The sequence below is a fragment of the Leptonychotes weddellii genome, chromosome 5, assembly GCF_054177405.1.
Source record: "Leptonychotes weddellii isolate Sample4059 chromosome 5, ASM5417740v2, whole genome shotgun sequence".
In the NCBI taxonomy this organism is placed as follows: Eukaryota; Metazoa; Chordata; class Mammalia; order Carnivora; family Phocidae; genus Leptonychotes; species Leptonychotes weddellii.
In genome coordinates this window covers 99011983-99037217 of record NC_138373.1, presented here as the reverse complement: position 1 = coordinate 99037217, position 25235 = coordinate 99011983, and the positions used below count along the sequence as shown (strand labels likewise).

Below are 25235 nucleotides of genomic sequence, written 5' to 3'. Positions count from 1 at the left end.
GCCAAAGGCAGTCGCTTAACCAACTGAGCCACCCAGGCGTCCCTCTTTTTTATTTCTAACTCCAAGCACATACACCCTCCTAGAGGGTACTTGGTAAATATTTGCAGAATCAAACTGAATTAAAATTGTAGCATCTAAAAATGGCTTTAAAAAATGACAAGCTCTGGGAAGCCTTGCTGAGTCTTATTCAAAAAAGACTTCCAAAGAGGAGGCACAGATCAAATTTTGTAGCAAGACGGGAAATCGTGTTGTGCATTTAGGCTCATTAACTCTTCCAGCAACTTTTTTTCTTGAAATACTATAAGCGCTTCATCTAAAGCAGCTATTCTCAAACTTTTTAGTCAACAAACAGTATTAGCTGACTACCTACTCCATCAGCTTCCATTTACATGGAAAGACAAAAACGAAATCTGAAAAAAGTAAAGAATACAGTTGACGATGGTGAAAATAGTTTCAAATTAACTTACAACATAAACAAAACAAGATGGTCAAAATAAACAAATCAAAGAAATAATCGGAGACCACCGAAAGCACGGACTTGTAAACTACCTTTTGACAAACAGATTTTACACTATCATCTAGTACACACCTGCCTATATTATATACATATGAAACTGGAAACAATAGTTACCTTTACTACCATGATGGAATCTGATATATTTTGTTCATTTTTTTTTTATTGGGAACAAAACAAAACCAGCAAAAACCCACAAGTAGAGATCTGACAAAATGATTTCATGACACCACTACTGGGTTGAGATTTAAAGTTTGATGAACACTGTCCAAAGAAATTGTGCATACTATTAATAATCCCTAAGCTACAGTGATAGCCACAATCCCACAACAAACCTGTATATGAAGTTTACCGTAAAGTATGTAGTATATCATAAAAATTATGAATAGCAAATACAATTTTTAAAAGAATATGGTAATTTCGTCTATCAGTTAAAGTGAAATGGAAATTTGATATCCATAAAGTGAAGGGTATTATGTCTATTAAGACAAGTGCCTTAATCCTATACCTCTAAAAAAGTGACAAAGCAAAGGGTCTTGGCTGAGCTCTGTTAAAAGAACTATTTTATTTAACCAACATTATTCGCAAGTATTTTGCAAGTGTAAGAAAGCCCTATTTTAGGAAGTTCAATTCTACTCATTGTTCATCTTAGTTATTAAATTGTAAGATGATATGGCTTTAAAAATAATTTTCATGGGGTGTCCAACCCAAACTCAAATTTAAGACTAATCAGTCTTCCTAAAAGATTATCTTTAAGTTGCTACAATACAGAAATTCAATAGCTGCCACCAACATCAAGTCACTTTAAAAAACCTATCTCTTTTCATAGTCAAATATGAAATCAAATGCTTAGCTGATTTTCTTTTGTTAAAAGCTAATACTGAAACACATTCCCCAATAACCTACCATTAGGCAATGAAGCTCTTTCTACCATTTATATAAATTTCTTAGCTTAGGTGCCACTGGACCTACATAAACATCCCTCTTAACAGGAAGTATTTTTGCTAAAAGACTTCAGTGGTTTCAAAAGAAAATTTTCATGAAAGTATAGATGACAGAAATGTAAATATAAAAGCATTCCAGAACAAAGAGCATTTATGTGTATCAAATAAAATTGCCATTTACTTTTTACAAGACTGCCACAGACACATGAAGTTGTGTCCAGGTTTTCTCACTGGATCCCCTTGCTGACTAGATGCACTGAATGGAGAAGGCTGGGAAGTGTTAGGCTGGCTCTGCACTTGCACAGCTGGTGAAGGCGTCAGAGGAGTGTTCTGTGAAAAAACACAACCACGTAGTTTGTGAGGTGACACTGAAAGACATTCGTATTTTATAGTATAGGCATAAAATGATTATAATGACGATTATATGATTACATTGATAGTTATGCACTTCTAACATAAAATTTACATTTGTAGTTAATGATCATTTTTTAAAAATTCTTTAAAAAAGATAATTATTTTTATAAAGATAATTAGGAAGTCGGGTTCTTTTATTTCATCTGAACCACAAAGGCAAGATCACATTGTTACTGTTACAGGATATACATTATTTAGAATTAAGAATTTTTAGATTAATAAAATTAGGCAGAAACACAATTATAGATTAAAATGAGGAATAAATCTACTATAAATGCACCCATTTGATTTACTTACGTACATTCTGCACAAGAACAAATCAACTGCAAATTATTATTTCTTAGCATATTTTTCCTTTTAGATTTTTTAATGACTACAACATAAAACAATCATAGCAAAAAGCAAAGAAAATCTCTGATGTTAAAAATGAAGTAACCGTAAGCAGAATGTTGTAAAAATTATTTCAGAGTAAGCCATTTTAACTTTAGTCTTTAAAGTTGTTCAGTTACAGCTTTTGATGGACAATACAAGTAAAAATCCTAATTGTACACATAAGTCTTTTAAATATAAGCTATGTTTTCTTCTTCTGTATTCCATCCCTTTCTCTCTGAAAAATACGTAATTATAATAAAGCTTAAAAGAATTTGAGGCGAAATATTTTCTTTGAACCTTAACTCAGATTTTATTCATTAAAAAAATGTATCACAAAGGGAAAAATAATATTGAATTTTTCATATAGAAATGGTAGCACACCATTTTCAAAGCACTGTTTAATGGCAATAAATTTAAACTCTGGAAAATATTAAATATACTTGTTCACTTATAAGGTAATATTGGTTGCTGCAAACGTCAGATTAAAAGCCATAAAAAGTAGGAAAAAGACAAAACACAGTAAGGCTAGAGCATAAAAATGAAAAAAAGGAGAATAAAATGCTGAAAAAAAGTTTAGAAATGTGAAGTCATAAGAACTTTGGAGTTCCAAGCTCTAAGAAAAAAAAAATCTACTTTTGGGATGTGATTGAAGTTGTTTCCATAACAGGGTCCCGCTCTTAAGATTTTTCAATATGGTCAGTGAGAAAACATATACATGCATATGCATGCATGAAAAACAGGTGTCATGGATACGATGTGGACTTTCTAGCTTGACACATCAGTACTCAAACTTTCAATTTGCTCTTTAAACTAGTTATGTGACCCTGGGCAATCTGTTTAACCTGGGTGATCTTCAGTTACCTCATCTATAAACTGTTAAGTAATGAAATCTAGGGTAAGGAATGGTGGGAAGAGACTAGAGAAACTACAGACGAAGAGCCTAGTTCTAGATTCTCAACAAATGGCAACAGTTACTATTATTATTATTACGCTAGAAGTCCAAATAGAGAAGGGAAACCATACTTTGGAGGAAAGATAATGAGTTTGCTTTGGGGACACTGACAGATCACCAACTACAAATGTCTATTAATAGAAGTTAATGCTGGAAACACGTATCTGACAATCGTTCACCTGGGAATTCTTAAAGCCATAAAAACTGATGCTGAGAAAGCACACAGAAAAAAAAAAAGAGGATCAGAGACAAAGGAATGGAAGGTAACATTAGAATTAAGTCTATCAAAAGAATTACTTAAATTGCTTCCCTGAAATGAAAATATTCAATAAAAATCCAGGAAATGCTAATAAGAGGGAGTAACCAAGAGGATCCATTTCAGCCAAATACAAATATTAAGAGAGTAACAAGTTACAAATATCCCAGAATTTTAATTAAAGGGTAAATCTGCCAGAAGCATCAAATTCCATCAGATTGAACCTTTTGGTTCCCTATACTATTACTGTTCAAATTAGGTATTTTATTGAATATCTTGTCATGTATTTGTACATTAAGCTTATTTTTATTTTCATAAGTGCTAACAAATCTTTATCCTATCTTTTTTTTCCATTGTGGAACTCTTATTTGGTGTCACACAGAAAATGTAACAAGGAATCACAAGGTATTTTGACCCCAAATGTGAATGAGGGATGTGGCAAGGATGACTGAAATTAATCTAAGCTATTAAATTAAGAATGAATAAAGACGCATTAACCAAATGCAACATATAAAAAACTTGTGGATCTTAATTCAAACGAGTTGTTTAAAAAAAAAAAAAAACCATGTTGTTTTTAAAAGACAACTAGAGGGGCGCCTGGGTGGCTCAGATGGTTGAACGTCTGCCTTCGGCTCAGGTCATGATCCCAGGGTCTTGGCATCGAGTCCCACATGGGGCTCCCTGCTGAGCGGGGAGCCTTCTTCTCCCTCTCCCTTTGCCTGCTGCTTCCCCTGTTTGTGCTCTGTGTCAAAAATAAATAAAATCTTAACAAAAAAAATAAACGACAACTAGAGAATAATGAACTGGGTGTCAGATAATATTAAACACATTACTATTTCTGTTGGATGTGATTTGGTATTGGAGAGAGAGATCTAAATAGTTAAAAGTACTCAACTATTAGAGAAACGGATTCTGAATTATTATTGGCAAAATGCAATAATGTTTGATATTTGTTTTAAAGTACTCCAAGAAAAAAAAAATGATAGTGGTGAAGAACAGATGAAACTAAAAAGGCAAAATGGTAATAATATTTTAAGCTAGGTGATAGATACATGAAGACTTATTAGCTCTACTTTTGTATATGTTGGGGAAATTTTTACAATAAAAAGTAAACAAATGACAAAAAGAATTCAATAGGTCAAAATATATCACTGAAACAAAAAGAATTAAAGTACTTTTTTAAAAAAAGATTTTATTTATTTATTTGAGAGAGAGAGAGAGAGCAGGAGCAGGGGGTGGGGAGAAGGAGTGGGAGAGGGAGAAGCAGGCTCCCTGCTGAGCAGGGAGCCCACAGTGGGGCTCGATCCCAGGACCCTGGGATCATGACCTGAGCCAAAAGCAGACACTTAACCAACTCAGCCACCCAGGTGCCCCAAGAATTAAAGTACTTAATAGAACATACCAAATGAGAAATTCCAAGAGTCATATATCCTTTGACCGCAGGGGTTAATATTTTTAGGTTTCCTCTTGTTATTAAAAAATTACATATTCCTGGGGCGCCTGTGTGGCTCAGTCAGTTAAGCATCCTACTCTTGATTTTGGCTCAAGTCATGATCTCAGGGTCGTGAGCTCCAGCTTCGCAATGGGCTCTGCACTCAGTTCGGAGTCTGCTCAAAAAACTCACTCTCCCTCTTCCCCTCCCCCCAATAAATAAATACATACATAAATAAAAATTAATTAGTAAAAAGAATTAGGTCTTTACATGATAGTGCAAAATATATTTCTTTTAGGATGTGTAGGTTTACTTTTTCTTAACCTTATTATTGACTATGAATTGCTAGATCATTAGCCATAACCCTAACTCAAATGTAAATGTAAAAGGTTTCAAAGTCAAAGTTTTTGGAATGATCCCTCTTGAGGAATATTCTCATCCACTCTATTGAGGAAGAGCTATTTTTTTTATATTACAGGTTTTTTTTTTTTTTTTCCAAATCAAAGCCACAAATCCAGCAGTGAGTGACCAGAAAGTAAAATTACACAAAAGATGCAAAACAACTATGTGATTTATTCTGCAATGTAAAATTAACTAAAAAAGTTAATGCAGCAGTTTTATTAATGCTCTTTTTGTTAAAAAAAGAAATTTTAACTTTGCTTTCTTCTATCATCTTTTCAAGAGTATGCTTTCCTCTGTCATCTTTTCAAGAGTAAATTATGGCTAAAAATTCTAGATTACAGTGATAATATTTTTTTAAGATTTATTTATTTGAGAGAGAGAGAAACCACACAAGCAGAGGGAGGGGCAGAAGGGAAAGAATCCTCAAGCAGACTCCTCGCTGAGCACAGAGCCCCGAGATCATGACCTGAGCTGAAATCGAAGAGTCGGATGCTTAACCGAATGAGCCACCCAAGCGCCCCTAGAGTGATAATATTTTCTGATCTAAGACTTGGGATTTGAGGCTCTTAAACCCTTACGTTCTTAATACTAAACTTTAAAAACCTTAGAAAGATGAAAATTTAAACACTTCAATCTGCGTTAGAAGATACAAATTCATAGTCTAGTCTCAAAATTCTTTACTAGGTAGTAATGAAACACTGTGTTCAATTCTAGCTACATTTTGAAAGCCACTTATAAAATGGAACTCACTGAGATAAATAGGATGATGAATAAACCAGACACCCTGACACCTAAGATCTAACTGAAGAAACTGAGAAAGTATATTCTAAAACATAGGCAACTAAGGAGAGATACTCTGAAGACGTCGTAGGGAACAAAAATTTGATTTACTCTAAAGGTGACGTAAAAGTGATCACACTTAGTCTAAATGTACAGATCTTTTAAGAACAGAATTAAGGCAATTATAGAAATCACTGGAAAAGAGATCTTTGTGAGTGTGGGAAAGTAACTTCAATTCTTAAAAATGAGCCCAAGATAATATCTAAGATTCTTTCTGCTCTAACATTCCCTCATGTTCTTAAACTAGCAAGTTTTTTACTCTTATGAAGTATAAACCTCGATAATCAATACATACCAAGACTGGCTTATAAGGACACACTGAAATGCAAACAAAAAATTATGTTTAGTGGTAATGCCTTTCTTAGTTTTTACAATGTGCTACTCTACAAATCTAAGCAGTAGTACTCTTAAGAAAATATTGAAATAATTCCTGTGGCTCTTGCTAAAATGATCTTGGCTATGACTAAATGCTGCCCCCTTGAGGCTACAGATCTGCTTTCTGATGGGTTGATTAACTTCAAGCTCTTTATCAAAGAAAGGAAGGGACCAGGAAGGTACCAAAATTGAGTGTCACATAGAACCATATCAGCAATGATTCCTATGTGAAGGACACGGAACTGAGGAAAGGCACATATAAAACACCTTAAACAAATACATCCTTAAGTAAACTATTTTTATATACAAGAATTTAGCATGTCTTCAGATCATGGGATTAACAGCTATTGTTCTGTTCTGTTCAACATGTGTTTTACATGCTCCTGAAAAAGGCAAATCTTTAGGTAAATATTTATAATTATTTTTTTTTATTCATTTTTATTTTTTATGTGCCAATCTAGTTTTATGCCTCCAGAAGATACCAATTCATGAACAGATATCCTATGGCTTGCAAATACGACAGATTGAAAATAAGCAGCTACAAATAAAGAAGTTTGCCTTGAAATAGGTACAATTTATTTTGTATGTACTTATACGTACCACCCAGCTAAATACTACTTAAACACAAAAACTGTGGTTATATCATTTGCTTTCATAGATCTGTCTCCTTTTCTGTTAATTTTTTTTTTCTGTAATGAAATTAATATAGCTGATTAATGGGAGTGAAAGGAAACAAAATTGAGAAAAGAAACATGAAATAACATGTTCAATGGTAGTAGGAAGGATTACCTGTTGGCCATTCTCAGCAGGGACATTTCCCTGCAGTCTTTCCAGCCCTGAACATTCTGCAAGTCTGAAAGTCCCTCCTTGGGGTCCAGGTGCCTCCTTAACATCCCTAGACCCCTTGAAATGGTAGAAATAATAAGGTTTGGCTGAAAAATCACATTTAAAATCCTCTATTTCATCTACCCCTTCAAAGCACCAATTCAAATAGTGAATAAAATGATGTTAAACCAAGGTCTATATAAAAGAAACCCGAAGAATCTGGGCAACAATGGAAATGGTTTTCTATTGGTAGGCTCTTAAGAAGGCCAACAGCTGACCCTTCAAAAGGAAATTTATGATCCCATCTTGAACAGTTGATCTTTTTTAGCCTTTATAAGTACTTTATTCCCATATATGAAGGTAAAATACTGCTGTACTATTACTGAGTGCCTAACTATGTAGCAGTCACCCTGCTAAGTGTTACACGTAAGAATCCCAGTTTTTAATTCTCTCTCTCATAGACACATGCATGCTATCTCTTTTTTCCTTGCAAAGTTTTAAATTTCTACATGCCAACCAAACACTAATTTTAAAAATAAAGAATGTAGCCATTTTTAATGGACTATATTCTTCGGGACAATATATATTAAAAAACACATTTTTCATATTAGGAATAAAATGTAATAATTTTATGGCTTGAATGAGATACATATATGTCCAATGTGTAAAGAAAAAAGTTTTAGCATTCATGTCCTAAAATTATAATTTAATGCTACTCACATTCTGTAATATAATAGTTCAAATAATCAGTATGTTATATATAAAAGGGCTTTCTAGAACTTTTCAATGAAATCTTGTAAAATAGTGGAGAAATGGGTTAAGAGAATGAATCTTTGTTTCAGACACACACCCAAGTGGTTCAGTCCTGGAACCACTTCACATTAGTTGGTGACCTTGGGCGAGTTATTCTGTAGCTTGGAGCCTCATCTCTAAAACAGTAATAACAATTTTTACTTCACAGAGTTATTTTAAGGATTAAATGAGAAAATGCTTTAGTACCAAGTTCCTAACACAGGTCCTAGTCTTAACAAGTATTGTTGGTTCTTAAGTATCATTATTGAATATAATCACACTGGAAAATTAAGGACGCACAAAAAAATGAGGGTTGATAATTCCACAGAAACGGAGTTTTTCTCTCATTTGGCTTAGTCTATAACTATTTAGGATTATAGGAGAATCTGAGAGGAAAAAACAGTCAGGAACATAATCAAGATGAACTGAGAAATTATAAATATAGGAAAAAAATACATAAAAATCAGCTTTACTGAACGCTTACTATATGCCAGACACTGCACTACTTTAAAAAATTTTTACTGTGTTTAATCAATGAAAAATTCAACTTGTAGCAGTTTGTCTGAGTAAAATTGCCTTAAGTGTTCTTCGCTAAAACTCAGTCCTAATTATTGCCATGTACACATCAACTAAAGAATACTCAATGTATTTAGGTACCTTGCAATAAAAATAAATCCAAGCAATACAGTACTAATGTATGAATTAAAATCTCCTTATGCCCCCCGACAGCACTGTCCAGTTTTATCCACTCACATGAAAAAAGATGCACATCAGTGGATGAACTGTTCTGAAGCAAGGGATTCTTTGTTCTTTCATCTTTCATTTTGCTCCTCCCTCCACCCCCAGATTTGGTACTATTGCCAACAATGGCCATAGATCTGCTGTAAACACCAAAAGCGCAGAGAAGAAGCCCAAGTCAGAAGAGTGCCAGCAGAGTTGGCAATAGTCACAGAAGGCTCTGGCTATGTAGTACTTAGGAAAGAGAATGAAGGAAAAGTCATCCAGGAAATTAGGTTAAAGACAACTGTTAAGCAAACCCCTAGTTTCAGTGGAAACAGCACACAAGATTGACCTGAAAATCTTTACAGGCAGAATGAACCCTCAATTCAGTAGCACTAGTCCTAGAAAACACTTTTATTTACTACAGGGTACAACAGAGATTGGATAGACTATTAAAGAGGGGATAACAGAAACATGACAGTAGGGCAAAGGAGTAAGAAACACAAAAGCAAGAATATCAGAACAGCTGAAAGAAATTGAAATTATAATACTTTTTAAAGAATAAAGGCAACTAAGTCAATATAAAAATATAACAAGAAAATACCTGATAAAGTACTTATGGGATTCATCTTTTTTACAAAAGAATGGTGAAAAGAGCCACAAAAACACAGTCGTGTCAAAATCAAATACAGAACCTCCGTTCTGAAGTGCTCTTAGTATATCCCGCACCACCCCCAGCCCCCCAAAGGAGACCAAAGGAGACTAACTTACAATTAAAAAATTCTCCAAAAGATGTCAGATTAGCAAGTGCTCCTCTATCTTGGGTCTAAAAATTACTAATTTGGGTCTATAACAAAATTTAAAAGATTCTTTAAACCATGTGCTAAAGTTAACAATTGAGACGATTGTTTAATATGACAAAAAACACCGAAAAATAGGAGCGTGGGAGTCCGAGTACACTGGTGAGCTGACACAATTAACTTTTCAAGATGAGGCAAAGACCCAACAGTGCACATTCCCCTAAAATCCTATTTACAATGTTGACAGCAGAACGACTTACCTGTGGGACCACATTCTGTCCATATGGCGGCGGATGTTGCTGCTTTTGCTGAGCAGCACTTTCTATTGCTACTTTAGCTACCGTGCTGGGATCGGCTCCTGCCGGCACGGCAACCATTGTTGCGCTGCAGCCAGCATTGTTGGGGTCACTGATTGTAACAATCCTAACTCCTACTTTATTTGGAATTCCTGTGACTGTTTCCCTATCGTTATCCTCTGCCGGCCTCTTGACAGTTTTGCATTCTGCTGTGCCATTTGTAGACCGAACGTCAGATGACAGGGCTGGAGAATGGGACACTCTTGATCCTGAGTGGGGAACTGCTATGATCTGATGCCCCTGTATAACAGAGGTTGTAGAATGTGGAGAGACAACTACACTTGGGCGTTGCTGAGGCACATCTGAATTCAAACTTGAAGCTAGAGGTCCGTTAGGCAAGTCAGCACCACTAAACTGCGGTGCTGCCACATTTGGAGCCTCCTGCATACTGCTCACAGATGGCGAACCACCCAAAGTTAATATAGGTCCATTCGAAATTCTTTCTAGTTGATCACCTTTGGCAGTATCTTGCTGAGTGGCATCTAAAGTCCCTTGCGGTTCCATTGGAGATATCTCACCATTTCCTACATGATTGGAAGTTTTGTGATTTGGAATGTTTTTGCTTAAATGAGAACCATCTCCCTTATCAAAATCACAGATTCCATTAACTAGAGGTTTTTTCAAATCACTTTTGATATCCGGCATATCCATTTGTTCTGAGTTCTGTTTTCCAGATGTTCCATTCTCACCTAATTCTAACGATGGCCCATTACTGATTAGTGAGCACTGATTAGCCTCACTTTGAATTTTCCCTGAGTTTGAAGGAGGTAGACTTGAGTCACTGTACTTTCTCCCATTTAAAAGACTTCCCACCTGCATTTCATTTTCCTTTGTATCCCCATTGCTGGTGTTCGTGGTTCCTCGTCGGCAGGACGGGTTCTCCATGACTTCAATTTTACGTTCATGAACATGTAAACCTGTTGCTTCTTTTGCTTCTTCCTCCTTTTGGCAAATGATCTTATCACCTTTGAATGGGGGAGTAGCAGTAGTACAGGATGATTGTCCAGCTGGAGATGTCTGAGTGGCTGGAAGCGTTTGCACCTGAAGTCCAACTCCTGCCTGTGTTCCACTCATGGTAATTCCTGCTGGAGCAATGAGCTGAGTTGCATTTCCCTGACTCACAGTTGCAGTTGCAAAACTTGTATTTGGCACAACTGTTATGGTTACCTGGTTGCCAGAAGTCCCTTGGAAAATGGTGGCTGGGCTGTTCGAAATCAGTGGGCCTGGCAGTATTTGTAAGTTTGAGATGGGCACAGTTTGCACTCCCCCTGTGGGTGGCATTGCACTTTGGACCAACTGAACGTTTTGCTGCCCAACCAACAGCTGCTGAGCTGAAGATTGCCCCTGCACGCCAAAACCTGCTGCTTGGTTATTGGCCACCTGGTATACCACCTGAGGGCTAGGAGCTCGTGCATTATTAGGAGGAGGAATCTGTGGAGCCGGGAGAATTAGCTTACCACCCGGTGTCGAAGGACCACGCTTTGGAAGCAGCAGCTGTTTTATGAGACTTGACTCCCCAGAAGCAGGCTGACCAACGCCTGCGTTCGCCTGCTGTGGCGGGACTTGCATCTGTACTTGTTGGGGCTGCTGAACCTGTACTTGTACCTGCTGTGGTGAGGGTGCTGGTGAAAGCTGCTGCTGCTGCTGCCTTTTCACGGACAGCATCTGACTGACAGTAGGAGGTGGTCCCTGTGACTGAGCGGTGGAGGAAGATGACATGGCGGTAGGGACTTGGTTATTAGTAGCTGGGACAGGTGATGGCGAGGAACATGGAGTTAGGTTTGGTTGCCCCGTTAGCTGAACTGTCTGACCAGCTGGAAGAGCTGCTGGATTAGCAAGAACAATTTGGTGAATGGCTGGTGTGTAAGTCTGACCTTGTTGAGCTGGCTGGCTTACAATCACTACACTTTGTTGGGCTGGCTGCTGTGGTGGTTGAATGGGCTGCTGTACCACCGTTGATGAAACCTGCTGAGAAGGGAGAGGTTTTGGTGCAATGTTCTGAAACCCTACCCTTGAGGGCTGTGGACTTGGGACACCAGCAATGGTAACCATCTGTCCTGCAGCTACCTGAAAATTCTGTACTGAAGTTGCTGAGACAATATTGGATGCAGAAGTTGTCACATACTGTGAAGGTGCTATGATAACAGTGTCTTGCGGCTGGCTACCAGCTGATGTCTGTTGAGATGAAGTTTGCACAGGTTGGGGTGATGTGGTGATTAACTGCTGACCCTGTGAAACTGTAGAAGTACATGCTGGGATGTTCTGTACTCTGCCAAATATATGACTCTGTGGGACAGCTTGCTGAATTACCGTAACAGGAGCGCCCGAAGGTATCTGTCCTGGTACCACTGTGTGCAAGGGAGACTGCTGTGGAATTACAGACGGATGATGAAGCAGTGTCTGGGAATTTACCACTGTAACAGGCTGTGGCCCTGTGCTGTGGTTCTGAGCCACAGAACTCGGAGCAGCTCCTCCTCCCACAGCAATGCTAACAGGAACTGCTGTCTGGGAGAGAGAATTCTGGATTACTGTAGCCTTAACGACTTCACAAGGAATTGGAGCTTTGTTTTGAATGACAGTCACTGGAGCATTTTGCTGCTGGTGGGTATGAACTGCAGGATTTGGTGGAATTCTTGAAACAGTCTGTGCCACAGTATGAACACCTTGTACTGGAAAAGACATTTGTGTTGCAGTCAAATTTGAAGATTGGTTGGTAACAGAAGTCCTCTGAAAATGGTTTCCTACAGTTTGTGGTCCATGAGGGATTCCTGAAAATAGGAGGGAAAAGTCAAAATTCATAATGAAATGACTGAAAAGCTGCATGTAGGCATTGTATTAGTTAATACAAGAAAGAATCGTTTTAAGAAATTAACATCTAACAACTTTGCATCATACAAATATGATAAAAGTAACAGAATAAACAAATAAGCTACTGGAAACACGAGGAAAAATTATACATTTTAAATTTATACAATATACAGTTTCATTTTGCTTTTTTGTTAAATTAGTAATACTTAAAACTCAAAAATTAATACCTGCAGGTGAAGGACTTGGGGATACATCAGGAACAGAATCAACACGAACAACAGGAGTAGAAACTGGTTGCTGCTGATAGTACATCTGAATGGGAAGTGGTATAGCCCTCCGTTTTACTCCTACTACATGAATATGTGCCTGCCCGTTGCTACTGGAATCCTCCACTCTCTTCACTGTATGATTTGGAAAGACCGTTCTGTAAAGTACACACATACTTAGTTTTCTTAACTAGCACACGAGCAAAAAACAGACTTCTAACAATGTTTACATGAACAGCAGCAGTATATGTTATTACTACCAATGTACGAACCAGTATGATTCATACTGTTGTATTCTGCAAAGGTGGGAAGCAAAGAAAAAATATAAAAGATCAGTTCTCCAATTTTTAAAATCATTATTTATTAACACTGTGGGGTTTTAAATAATTCTATACTCTATATAATTAACAAAAAAGCTGCATCTAGGTAGTGTCTATTTTATGAACTTTGCAAAATATCAAAAGCCTCGATATTTGAAGAATATTAGTTATAGACTGTTATTCAAGATTAAAAAGGGCAAAAGTCATGTCTTTAACATATTAAAGTAGTGTAGAAAAAAGTTTCTCCCTTCTCTTTCTTCGATAAGCCTCATAATGCTCAAACACAAACACCAGGTTTGATTTCCAAAATCCCCTTGTATTTAAATTTCTATCTTACTATAACCTAGCCAATATGAAATTTCAAGTAGTAGAAATATTTAAAACTAGATAGATGGTTCGTATTTTCTCTAAAGAGCAAGAGATGCTCTAGGTGATATAAATCAACTTTGTTTAAAGTCAACAACTATGCATCCTACCTAAGACATTTATAAAATCCAGTTGAAGTTAGGATTCCACCACGAGCTAATTTACTGCACGTTGAGAGGTACTCAGAATACATTTCTGCTCGAGAGACAGAACAATCTGGATTTACTTCAAAATGAGCATTTAGCCTAAAAAGGAGAGAAATAAATGGCATTATGCAATATATTATAGGAGAGTTTATATTTAAGTATAGTAAAACCACTTGAAGGCAATGTCTTATAAAATAATATTTATGCCTATTAATCAAATTTCACTTTCTCATATTAGCAAAAAATGCATGCTAGGTTTTAGACTGACGAAACCAAATAAAAGGAGATTAACTATTTAATCATATTTATTTTAGTATTAAAAAAATCATTAACAAATATAAAAACTGTGTTCACACCCCAGTGAGAACAGGATTGGTCTGTTGGCAACAAATATTCTACAACAAATCAATATCTACTCAATTTCCTGTCTTGCAATAAATAAAATATAACAGAAACTCCCAATAATGAGCTATTTCCATTGGAGATGTGGAAAATGGAAGAAACACTGAACTAAAATTAAACTTCTGTTGTCTCTTGGAACAAATTCCTTAAGAAAAAACACTCACCTAACTTCTCCCATGCCTCACACTTCCATTCCCCCATTTCAGAAACTTCTATTCCTAATGCATTACAAATTAACTCAAACTTCAGTTTGTCTTTTTCATATCGTGACTTTCATTCATATATGTTAGGACTGGAGGCCGAATTACCTTCATAGGATTCTTTTCTAGGACTTACTATACATATAACAGGCCAATTTATAGCTGTTTATATAAACCGAATCAAATAATACTTATGATTAAATAATTTTAAAATGATTCTCTCCTCCTTCCTCACTAGAACTGGCAGAAATGTGCAAATGGGATTTAGAAGACCAAATCTATACCTAACACACATTTTACTGTGCATGTGGTACAAACTTTTTCAAACTTTCATAATTCTTTGAGTACTGACTTTTCAAAAGACTAGGTACAAAAAACCTTTTTTGGTTTTAGTGTAGAAGATAAACATTTCCAAGTATTACTGGAAGAGATTCATCAAGTATAAGGTGTAAAAATATAGAAGGGGAGGAAAAAGCAAATAATTAGAGATATTTAAAAATATAAACCCGATTTTAGGCAAAGTGGAAAAGTCTAGAGAAAACTGCCACAGGAATAAAGATATGAAAGCACCAAAAATATGGAACACAGAATGACAGGAACATGGAATGGGAGACAAATAATGTTAGAGAATGGGAGAAAAGGGATCAAAGAAAGAAAATTTTTAAAGTAATACATCATCAGAAAGTGATCTTTTCTATTCAAGCTGTTAATCTTCTAAAGAATTTAAGCTGGAATTCATAACTCTGTGGAAGCTACTATCCATGAGAAAATGAAATCTAACCAAGTCTACAATTTATTTTTTCAGGAAGTGGCTGATATATGACTAGTCAGTCTTCTCAATAAAATATTATTTTCAAGTTGCTTATTTCCATGTAAACCCACTAGCTATTGTATCATTTGACTCATTTTCCCTTACTATGCCGAAAAAGGAAAAATTAACTATCAGTGAACAAGAAGTACTGCTTGTGATGAAAAAGAAGGGACATTTAACAACAAAATCTGGTTTTATTTTCTTAAAGACAGTCCAGTTCAGTTTTAATAAAACATTAATTTAAGAAATAAAAATCCTATAATCTGACAAATCTTATTTTCTACAAAGTCAAAGATAATGTTTTAACACAAATCTTACTCCACAAAGAAGTTAAGTGGTGTAATTTTAATTCTGAAGATTCTGATGAACATTTCTCTTTCAAATTATTCTAAAATGCAGGTGAAATGGTTTTACATTGTCCATTCTTTGTATAAATGATATTCTACTCTGACTAAAAAGAAATACAGAATAAAACATTCCGGATGACTGTTGAAATACATTTCCTTTTCTCTTTTGCTTTATTCTTCCCAAGGATAAAGCCTTAATAGAAATAAACCACTTACCACTGACAAGCAAACTTCTCACTATCTATTTCCACTATTCCTGGAGGTGGAGCAACATGCTGTGCTACAACTGCTCTGGAAGCTAAAGAAAAAAATACATTAGCTACATCATTTGTACAAACTTAGTCACTATATGCCATGTTTAGCTCATGGATACTGAAACAGTTAATATTCACAATGAGTATCTTTTAAAAAGGGTATAAGCATAATGAAAATATACAAATTTGAGAAAGGAGCACATATTATACCAGGCACTGTCTTTGATGCTTTATATAAACTCTTTACAATCATTCAAATAATAACAATAATATGGATTATATAGCTAATATAAACTTTTTTTCCCATGGGTCAGACACTGAGTTAAATACTTTATATATGAATTCTTCTGTGAGATGGGTACACATAAGGAAACTGAGACTCAAAGTGATTAAAATAACTAGCCCAAGGTCACACAGCTCAACACATCAGTAAATAAGAATCAGTTTAGTTATAGAAACAGATAGTATCAGAAAGAATCACTTCACTTCTGAATTTAAAAGATTAATACTGGGGCACCCAGGTGGCTCAGTCGTTAAGCATCTGCCTTCGGCTCAGGTCATGATCCCAGGGTCTTGGGATCGAGCTCCGCATCGGGCTCCCTGCTCAGCGGGAAGCCTGCTTCTCCCTTTCCCACTCCCCCTGCTTGTGTTCCCTCTCTCGCTGTCTCTCTGTCAAATAAATAAAATCATAAAATAAAAATAAAAATAAAATAAAAGATTAATATTAAACTCTGAAAGTGGCATATATATAACATTTCTGGGAAAGGGTGAACAAAAAGTCTGAACTAATTTAAAGTCCTACATTCAAGAAAGGATTTTCATAAGATTATTCTTCTGGGGAAAAAAAAAATCTGTTGTAATAATAGTTTTCAAGTATACCTTTTGTCCTAAGAGAGGCAAGATGGTTGGGTAAAAATGTACTAGCTATTAATCTTAAAACACATACCAACTTCTGAGATTTTGCTTATGACATATTTTAAAACAATTCAAGTCCAATGTACAAATCATCTATTATTTTCTAACAAGTTGAACAGATCTGTAGGAAAATAAATGTTTTCTTTTCTGCTGTATATAAAGGAACTAATGAAAATATAAAAATATGATAATATAAACTGTCATATTATGATAATTTAAATATGAATCTTAGATATTTATAAAATTAAAAATTATACTGCTTCATCAGCATTATTTTATAGTTTTTAAACTTATAAAATGGACCATTTTTCAAATAACATTTTAGCGAAACTCAGAATCCTCAAACAGAACAAATGTATTTCTAAACTATTGTTCGTTTTAATCTTATTTATAGGCCTAAATTTAATTATTCCCATTTTGCTAATGAAGAAAATAAAGCTCAGAGATTAAGTTTACAATCGGAACACATGATGGAAATGGCAGAGCTGTGTATAGCTGGAAAGCCTTCTTTTAGGGGTATTGGATTTGAATCCAGGTCTGTCATATTTTAGACCCCATACTATGACATGCTATTTTTTTACAGAACAAAATAATTATAATCAAAACTATTTTCCTGGTGCAACCCCAGCTTATCTTTTCTTCTCCTAACTTGATGACACCATTAGAGAAAATATCTAAGCAGGGCCTGAACCCACTTGGAAATCTTCCTCCTTTTCCTTCATCAATTGTACTATGAGAGAATATACCCTATTCAGACTGAAATCTCCTGAATCAATTGATGACCAATTGAGTGAAATATTAGAAATTATGTTGAAATTATAAAAATTTTATGAATAATGCATAAAGAAGAATAAAGCAGCCACAATTAAATTAAGAATATAAACTGGAAACATAGAATTACTATAAAAGTGGCTACAAACTGAGAAGCACTGCCTTCAGGAAAGATACCTAAAGACTCATTCTAAATGATTCAAAGGTACTTCTGCTTTAAAAGGAATCAACTTCCAGGGGCACCTGGGTGGCTCAGTCAGTTGAATATCTGACTCTTGATTTCGGATCAGGTCATGATCTCAGGGTCGTGGGATCATGGGATTGAGCCTTGAGACGGGCTCAGAACTCAGCGGGGAGTTTGCTTGAGATTCTCTCTCTCCCTCTGCCTCCGTCCCTCCCCTACTTTCTCTCTCTCAAAATAAATAAATAAACATCTTTAAAAGGAATCATATCCTAGATGCTCAACCTTTTATATATTCCTTCCTTTCTAAAACTGCTCTTCTCCCATTTTGGAACAGAAAGTTTTAACTCTCATCCATCCTTTCTAGCAATGCAGGTATGATTAAATGCATGGCTCTCAAGCCAGAGTGGCTGGCACCAGAGTTCCAGCACTTACTAGCTTTGTAACCACGGGCAAGTTAATTAACCTCTCTGTCTATAAAGTGGGGAAAAGTAACAGTACACTAACCTCATAGGTCATTATGAGGATTAAAGGAGTTTATATATAAGCCACTTAAAACAAAGCCTGGCACACAGTTAGCACTATATAATTGTCAGCTATGATGATGATGATGATGATGAATGATGTACAAACTTCTAGGACACCAAAGGGAGAATTAGAATCATTAGAATCCACAAAGCTTCTTTTAACCAAGGTATTATGGTAGGGCTTCCTGTCTATATTTTGTGATGTTTTATGTATTATAGTTAAGGGCAACACTGGGCTTGAGGTATTGAGTATTCTGGCCCTTTGGTGTGTTCTGAATTCAGACACAGAGTGATGACAATTTTTGCTTAATGTTCTTTCCTCCTCTACCCTTTAACTACTGTTAAAAAGGGCATTACTTTTGAGGCAGAATCTTGTATAAGTAAAGCACAGAGAATTTTCTTAAAGAAATAATGAAGGTGGTGGCATCTTATTTCATTCAGATGACAATCTCATGGCTAGTTTAACTATCTTAGAATTTTGAAGTAAGGAAGGTGTCATAGGAACACCTATTAACCATACTTTCTTGGAATGAAAAATAAAGTTGGACTTTTTCTAAGTAATGGAAAGTGAGGTTGATTAAGAAAAATACTTTTGATAATAAAGACTAACTTTATCAGGTTATATGGGAGACATTTTCTATTGCTAAAGGGGAGAAATCTGCAGTTCTAAGGTTTTGACAAAAAAGTACTCAAAGCACATGATAAAAGCACCTTATCAAAAAACTGTACTGGTCTTGAACAGTATTTCAATTTTCCTAACCCAGTGGTCCTCAAAGTATAGTCCCCTGACTTGAAGCATCAGCATCTCATGGGAACTTGTTTAGAAATTAAAATTCTTCGGTCCACCTGAATCAGAAATTCAGGGTATGGAGCTTAGAAATCAGTATGTAAGCCCACCAGCCAATTCTGATGCACCCTGAAGTCTGAGAACTGCTATGCTAATATTTCTTGACTATATCAGCTTAAACAAGGTGCATCTAAGCAAGAGTCAGCAAGTACATTTTATAGTCATATCTTGTTAATATCTTTCTGACATATTGCCATGAAAATTTAAAAGTAAATGTAATGACTGGGCAACAAATTCTTTTATGAGTCACATGTTAATTCTCTGATTTCAACAAAATCAAAGAACTCAGTTGACAGATCGTTAAATATAATTTTAATAATTTTGGATAATTCTGAAGCTCAAAGAATTGTAAATTCTATCCTTAGCTATTCATTGATGTGAGCTAGATTTTCAAATTAAATCTATAAAAAGGAAAAATGGAGATACGATTGATGTTGAACCCAGTTTCACTCTAGCAGTTAAAAAATATTCATTTTGGGACACACTGGAGTAACACTTTCCAGAGAACCACCTCATTAAGAGATGAACTTCCAATAGCTACTTTGTCATGTACTGTTTCATGTAATTTATTTCAAAAACTTATAATGATAAAATTTTAAGCACTTAAAACTTTATAGAGTAACAGGAAATTGAAAAAGTTAAATTAGAATGTCTACGTTTGGGCGCCTGGGTGGCTCAGTCGGTTGAGCGACTGCCTTCGGCTCAGGTCATGATCCCAGGGTCCTGGGATCGAGTCCCACATCGGGCTCCCTGCTCTGCGGGGAGCCTGCTTCTCCCTCTCCCGCTCCCCCTGCTTGTGTTCCCTCTCTCGCTGTGTCTCTCTCTGTCAAATAAATAAATAAAATCTTTAAAAAAATAAATAAATAAAATAAAATGTCTACATTTATAGCTGAGAAGTACTGATAGGGTGGAGGATATGAGTTAAAGGAGAAAGAGGGTACCATGAAATTTCTGATATTAAGAGTCTGTGTATTTTTTTAAAATGGATGATGGAAAATATCAAGATTCCACTCGATACAAAAAGTATTTTTTACTTTAAAATGTCAATTTAACATACACAAAAAATTTTATTTACAACTTTAAATTATAATGAAGAAATTTAGATGTCAAACTGAAAGTGGGTGAAAGGTTACATAAGTTTTTATCGTGATGAGAAGTGAGCAAAACTTTTGAGGACGACCATTCCATAAGAAAATGGTATTAAACAAATGATGGGGGGTGGAGGGACAAACTATAAATGATAACTAATCAAACAAAAGTTGTCATTCATGATGAGCAAGTAATAAAATGCCCACCAGTTCAAAAGTTTTAGGTCCTTAGAGGTTTATTCCCACCTCTATCAATAAATTACTATTTATATGAACAAGTCACAAACTCTAAACATTTAATTTTGTCCATTTGCCAAATGAGGGTGAAATCTTAGTTGGGGGGGATGGGTTCATTTGTTGAGGTCACTGGTCAATGAGGAGGCAAAATCAGTATCTTTCATTAAAATTACCCATAAATATCCATCAAATGGCCTATTTTATTTCAGTGTATTACTGACAATTTATTAATTCCTCTCTTTGTTGAGCAGAGTTTCTCTCTGGCCCTCAGTTAATTTAATCCTCAATTTCTTCTTTGAGGATAGGAATATACCCCTACCACCCACTGAACTGGCAAAAAGAACTCTTTCATTTCTTTGTCAAGGCTGAGAAAACATTACTATTTGACCACTGACTCCCCAGTATGCTATTACTTGTGGATGAAAGCTACTGAGTAGTTTAGTAGTCAAAATTACCTATTTTTTTCATGCTTTGTTTGTCCAATTCTGTTAGTTGATACCAAGGAAGTTAAACGCGCACATGATACAACTCTACCATATACTTCAGAAGGACATAGTGGAAATCAACAAAATATGTGCTACATATTACACACTTGTCATGTGAATAGAGTATATAATTGTGATCCTATGAGTTAGAATAGAGGAGAGACTGGGGCCATGATTAAATGAGAGGAGAACAAGTAGCTGAGAGATATGATGGAAGTCTAAACTGAGGCATTGCACTGGCAACTGAAGAAGCCAGGGTATTTAGGAAGACTCAACAAGATTTGGTGATTAGATGGATGTGGTAGTTAAAGGTAAAAAATAATGAGATTTTTGAATTAAGGGTAGTGAGGGAGGTTGATGATCTAAATGTATTTCTAGGCTGAAAGGAAGAAGCAAGTAAAGAAAAAGAGGTTTGAGATACAGGAACGAGGAGACTGATACTCAGAGCACAGATTCAGAAGCTGACATCTCTGAAGACAAGTGGAAGTTGAAGGAAAATGAGTTCAGATGCTAATAAGTTTGTAAGTGAAGGGTTAAGAAGTTAAAGAAAATCATGCCACATAGCTTCCACAGTAATTGCGAGTGAGAGGTAATAAGATCAACTGAGAAAAAGAGTATCCTCTATTAAAAAATACAAGGAAAGAGAAATGTCTTGGGAATGGTGGGAGGTGGAAAGAGCAGGTGAGGGGAAAGATGGATTGTTTTGTTAAGACAAATGAAGGTAGAGAAAGCACTCCCAGAAAGGCTGAGAGTGCTAAAGTATAAAAATGACTCATAACGAGCCAGGAGAAAGAAGTCCAAGGACTAAAGAGAATACTCATGATTAGACAGCTATGAATTCTAATTAAAGACATTTGAGTTAAACAGAATTGACCCAAGGGACCCTAAGAAGGGTGCACAGGTGCAGGTACACATGTCATGTGTGTCTGATCCAAGACTCTGATTCTATGGTTTTTGGTTCAAGTATTAGGAGGTATTATACTTATGTACTTGGATGACCAGCTGGAATTATAAGGTCATGTATGATTAACTTATTCTTGGCATATCAATTTCCAATGACCAAAATCACAAATAAGTTCATCAGGACACTTCATATTGCTCTCACAATTGTAAATATCTAATCCCTCATGTGCCTCTAAATGTTTTTTAAAAAATCTATTATACTATTCTTCCTCTGGGCTCACTTTGGTCCTACTGCTCCTGTTATGTATAATATCTAAGAAATTAAAGCTCATACTCAAGTTCTGCTTTAGCCTATTCCACTATGGTATCAGTTCCCTGTACTGCACATTTACATTTATCTTTAGTATTAAATCTTACACACCAGTAACCATACTGAAAAACATTATGTAAAAACACTAACCTGGGGCAGATGCTACATGGGTCTGGGTTTGGACTTGTTCTACAGCTTGTGGCCTAATTTCAGATAAAACTTGATGACTGGAACTTGGATGTTCGACGAGTTTTACTGCAGCTAGTGCATCAGGGCCAAACATCTGAATATCCATAGAAACCAGACACACTAACATGTCTAAAATAAATTAAAAACCAATAGTTATTAGTAGTATTATTAAACAGTGACATCGCTGAAAAACACATGCTATACAGAATAAGTACTTCTCAGATGGCAGTCCATGAATCACTGTACATCAGAATTATCTGTGGATCTTTAAAAAAGATTTTTAGGCTCAATCTCTGAAGTCTGACTTAGTAGCTCTGGGATGGGGATTAGGATCTTTATTTTTGAAAAGTTGCCCAACTGATTCTGATGTGTAGCCAGATTTAGGAACTACTGATATGGAAAGTGACATCTTAATTTCTCACTAATAATTTCAAGTCAAATCTCTATTAACTCTGGTTTTAGTATTTATACCAAAGATAGAAATCATTCTAGTCAATGAGTAAATGTTAACGTGACATACTTTCATAATTGTGCTTAAAACTGACAACCCACTAAAGAGGTGGTAAGTTGATTAATTTTAAGACTAATACCATTACCAGCAACTTCTAGGAACACAAGGAAACTTTTTCATTCAGCTTCAGTTGCTTAATAGTAGCAGCTGACCATTTGAAACAGAAAGACCTGCTCCTCAGAGTTATAGCAATTTTGTTGGTTGTTTGGTTGGATTTGATAAGTAGTAACAGAAATAAAGAAAGGAACAGGAGTTATTGATAACCACATACACCCTGGTCTCTATATGACAGAAGTTTCAGCACCAGGCAGAAAGAATAACACAAACATGTATATCTGAAAGGGTAATGACTCCTCAAAATAAATAGTACACCCCAAATATTAATTGTGATTTAGTATAGCACCCCATCAAATATTTTTTCCTCAATAAAGAAAATAAATATTTCTTTCATTTAGTCTTACCTATGCTCTTTTCTACTTTTGCAATTTTTGTGCAAGCAACATCTCCCATTTCTGTGAGCATATATAGCACCTCGAGTGTTGAGATCACGAGCAGCACATCAGGTAAAGTGAGATGACAAATGATCTCTCTGTATGAGTCCTGATCGACATATTCACAAATCAAAACACCATTATCTTCTGCTTTGCAAAGATTTCCCAAAATTTCCATGCCTGAAAAGCATACACACACAAACATGTATTTATTTTTTAACAGATGATAAAAAGTCTGTGCATGTTATACAATGGGAAAATTAAGTAAGCACTTACCCCTCATCTTTAAAAATCTATCCCTTGACATTAGGCATTTTGTAACAGTATGAAACATCAGATGAGTAGTTTTGAAATCGACAGGGTCCAATAGAAGCTGGAAAAAAGAAAGGACACTATTGTTGACGTAGCCCTCTTCAGTGTTGTGTATTTCAAATTTAATAAAAATTAATAGAACAGTTTGCCCAAGTTTTAAAAAATGCTATTATTGTGGGAACAGCCATCACTAAATCTGGAGCATCATTTCAAATATTTTTTCCAAAAAAGAGTGTGATACCATACCATGTTAGGCAAAACTATATATAAGCCTTTCATATTCTGTAAGTATAGCAAATATAATAATGCTACATGCTAAAAATTTAAAGTAAATATCACTGCTAACTATCAAAACTGTTTTAAGTTACTATCACATGCTTACCTCAGCTGCAATATTTCCTAATGTGTCAAGGCCTAATTGCCTTAGAGAAATAAAATGACTATGTGCAGAAAGTAATAGGAAACGAAGACAGGTACGATTAGCTGCCAAGAGCTTAACATTGCCCTCTTCAAAGGAAAGATTTCGCAAAATCACTGCAATCTGAAGTACCCGTTGTCCTTCAATATCATTAATGCCCAGCTTTCGAGGTGGATGAAATAAAGATTCCCAAATCCATTCTCCTGATGTACCTTCTATAATAGAAAATATACATTTTACTTAAATTGATATTTCATTTATTATTGATATTTCGAAGTTATTTAAAATGTTTCTTATTGCCTTACCATGAGACTTGTTTCTGTCAGAAATGAGGTCACGTACTTCATTATCATCAACAATGTCTTTCCAAAACTGTAATTAAGAAATTATTATACTTAATTCTGACATTTTAAAGAACTATTCTATTACTTTAAAAAGTCACACATACTATAAAACTATAAAATTTCTACTGTTTATTTATTTATAGAGCGGGAGAGAGAGAGGGTAGGGAGGGGAAGAGGGAGACAGAATCTTTTTTTTTAAAAGAGAGGTGGAGAGTGGAAGGGGGAGGGGCAGACAGAGAGGGAGAGAGAGAATCTTAAGCAGGCTCCATGCCCAGCAAGGAGCCTGATGCAGAGCTTGATCTCACAACCTTAAGATCATGACTTGAACTGAAATCAAAGGTGGGACGCTTAACCAACTGAGCCACCCAGGTGCCCCTAAAACTTGTACTTTTAAAAACCCATGTAGACATCAGTATGTGCTATATGTTTAATTAGTTGACATAAATACTTAACTTTCTATAAGTTTAAGGTACTTATACAATAAGGTATTATTTCAGACTAGGGATTCTTAACCTAGGGTCCACAGACTCCTAAATGGTCTGTAAAAGAAATTAGGGCATCTGTGAAATTAAATGGAGGGAAAAGGTGATATCTTTATGTTCATTAACCTCTAACTAAAATTTAGTATTTCCTTAGCAATTTCTTCAACGCTGAATGTTAGACAAAAAACCATAGTAATATTAGCAGTACCTGTGACAATGTCACCAATATGAATTACAGATATTTTCTGATTATTTTACAGCTATGGAAAATATCTAGAAATAGTGTTTATGCTCATTAGTATTTGAAAAT

General features: G+C 35.5%; 2 protein-coding genes across 2 annotated transcripts in view; one reads left to right on the top strand and one right to left on the bottom strand.

Annotated features, from left to right (window-relative positions):
- Window positions 1-25235, top strand: part of LOC102738489 (protein SCAF11) — a 534109-nt gene that overhangs the window by 116392 nt on the left and 392482 nt on the right. The gene's annotated exons all lie outside the window — the stretch shown is intronic.
- The window catches only part of ARID2 (AT-rich interaction domain 2), a 158317-nt gene that overhangs the window by 28117 nt on the left and 104965 nt on the right, over window positions 1-25235 (bottom strand). Inside the window, exons 7-16 of the mRNA XM_006738699.3 lie at window positions 24405-24471; window positions 24064-24314; window positions 23646-23742; window positions 23340-23549; window positions 22329-22496; window positions 15877-15958; window positions 13865-13999; window positions 13030-13226; window positions 9899-12762; window positions 1640-1788 (exon numbers count right to left, since the gene is read on the bottom strand). Of these exons, the coding sequence (XP_006738762.1) occupies window positions 1640-1788; window positions 9899-12762; window positions 13030-13226; window positions 13865-13999; window positions 15877-15958; window positions 22329-22496; window positions 23340-23549; window positions 23646-23742; window positions 24064-24314; window positions 24405-24471 (4220 nt within the window). The remainder of the gene's footprint in view (window positions 1-1639; window positions 1789-9898; window positions 12763-13029; window positions 13227-13864; window positions 14000-15876; window positions 15959-22328; window positions 22497-23339; window positions 23550-23645; window positions 23743-24063; window positions 24315-24404; window positions 24472-25235) is intronic.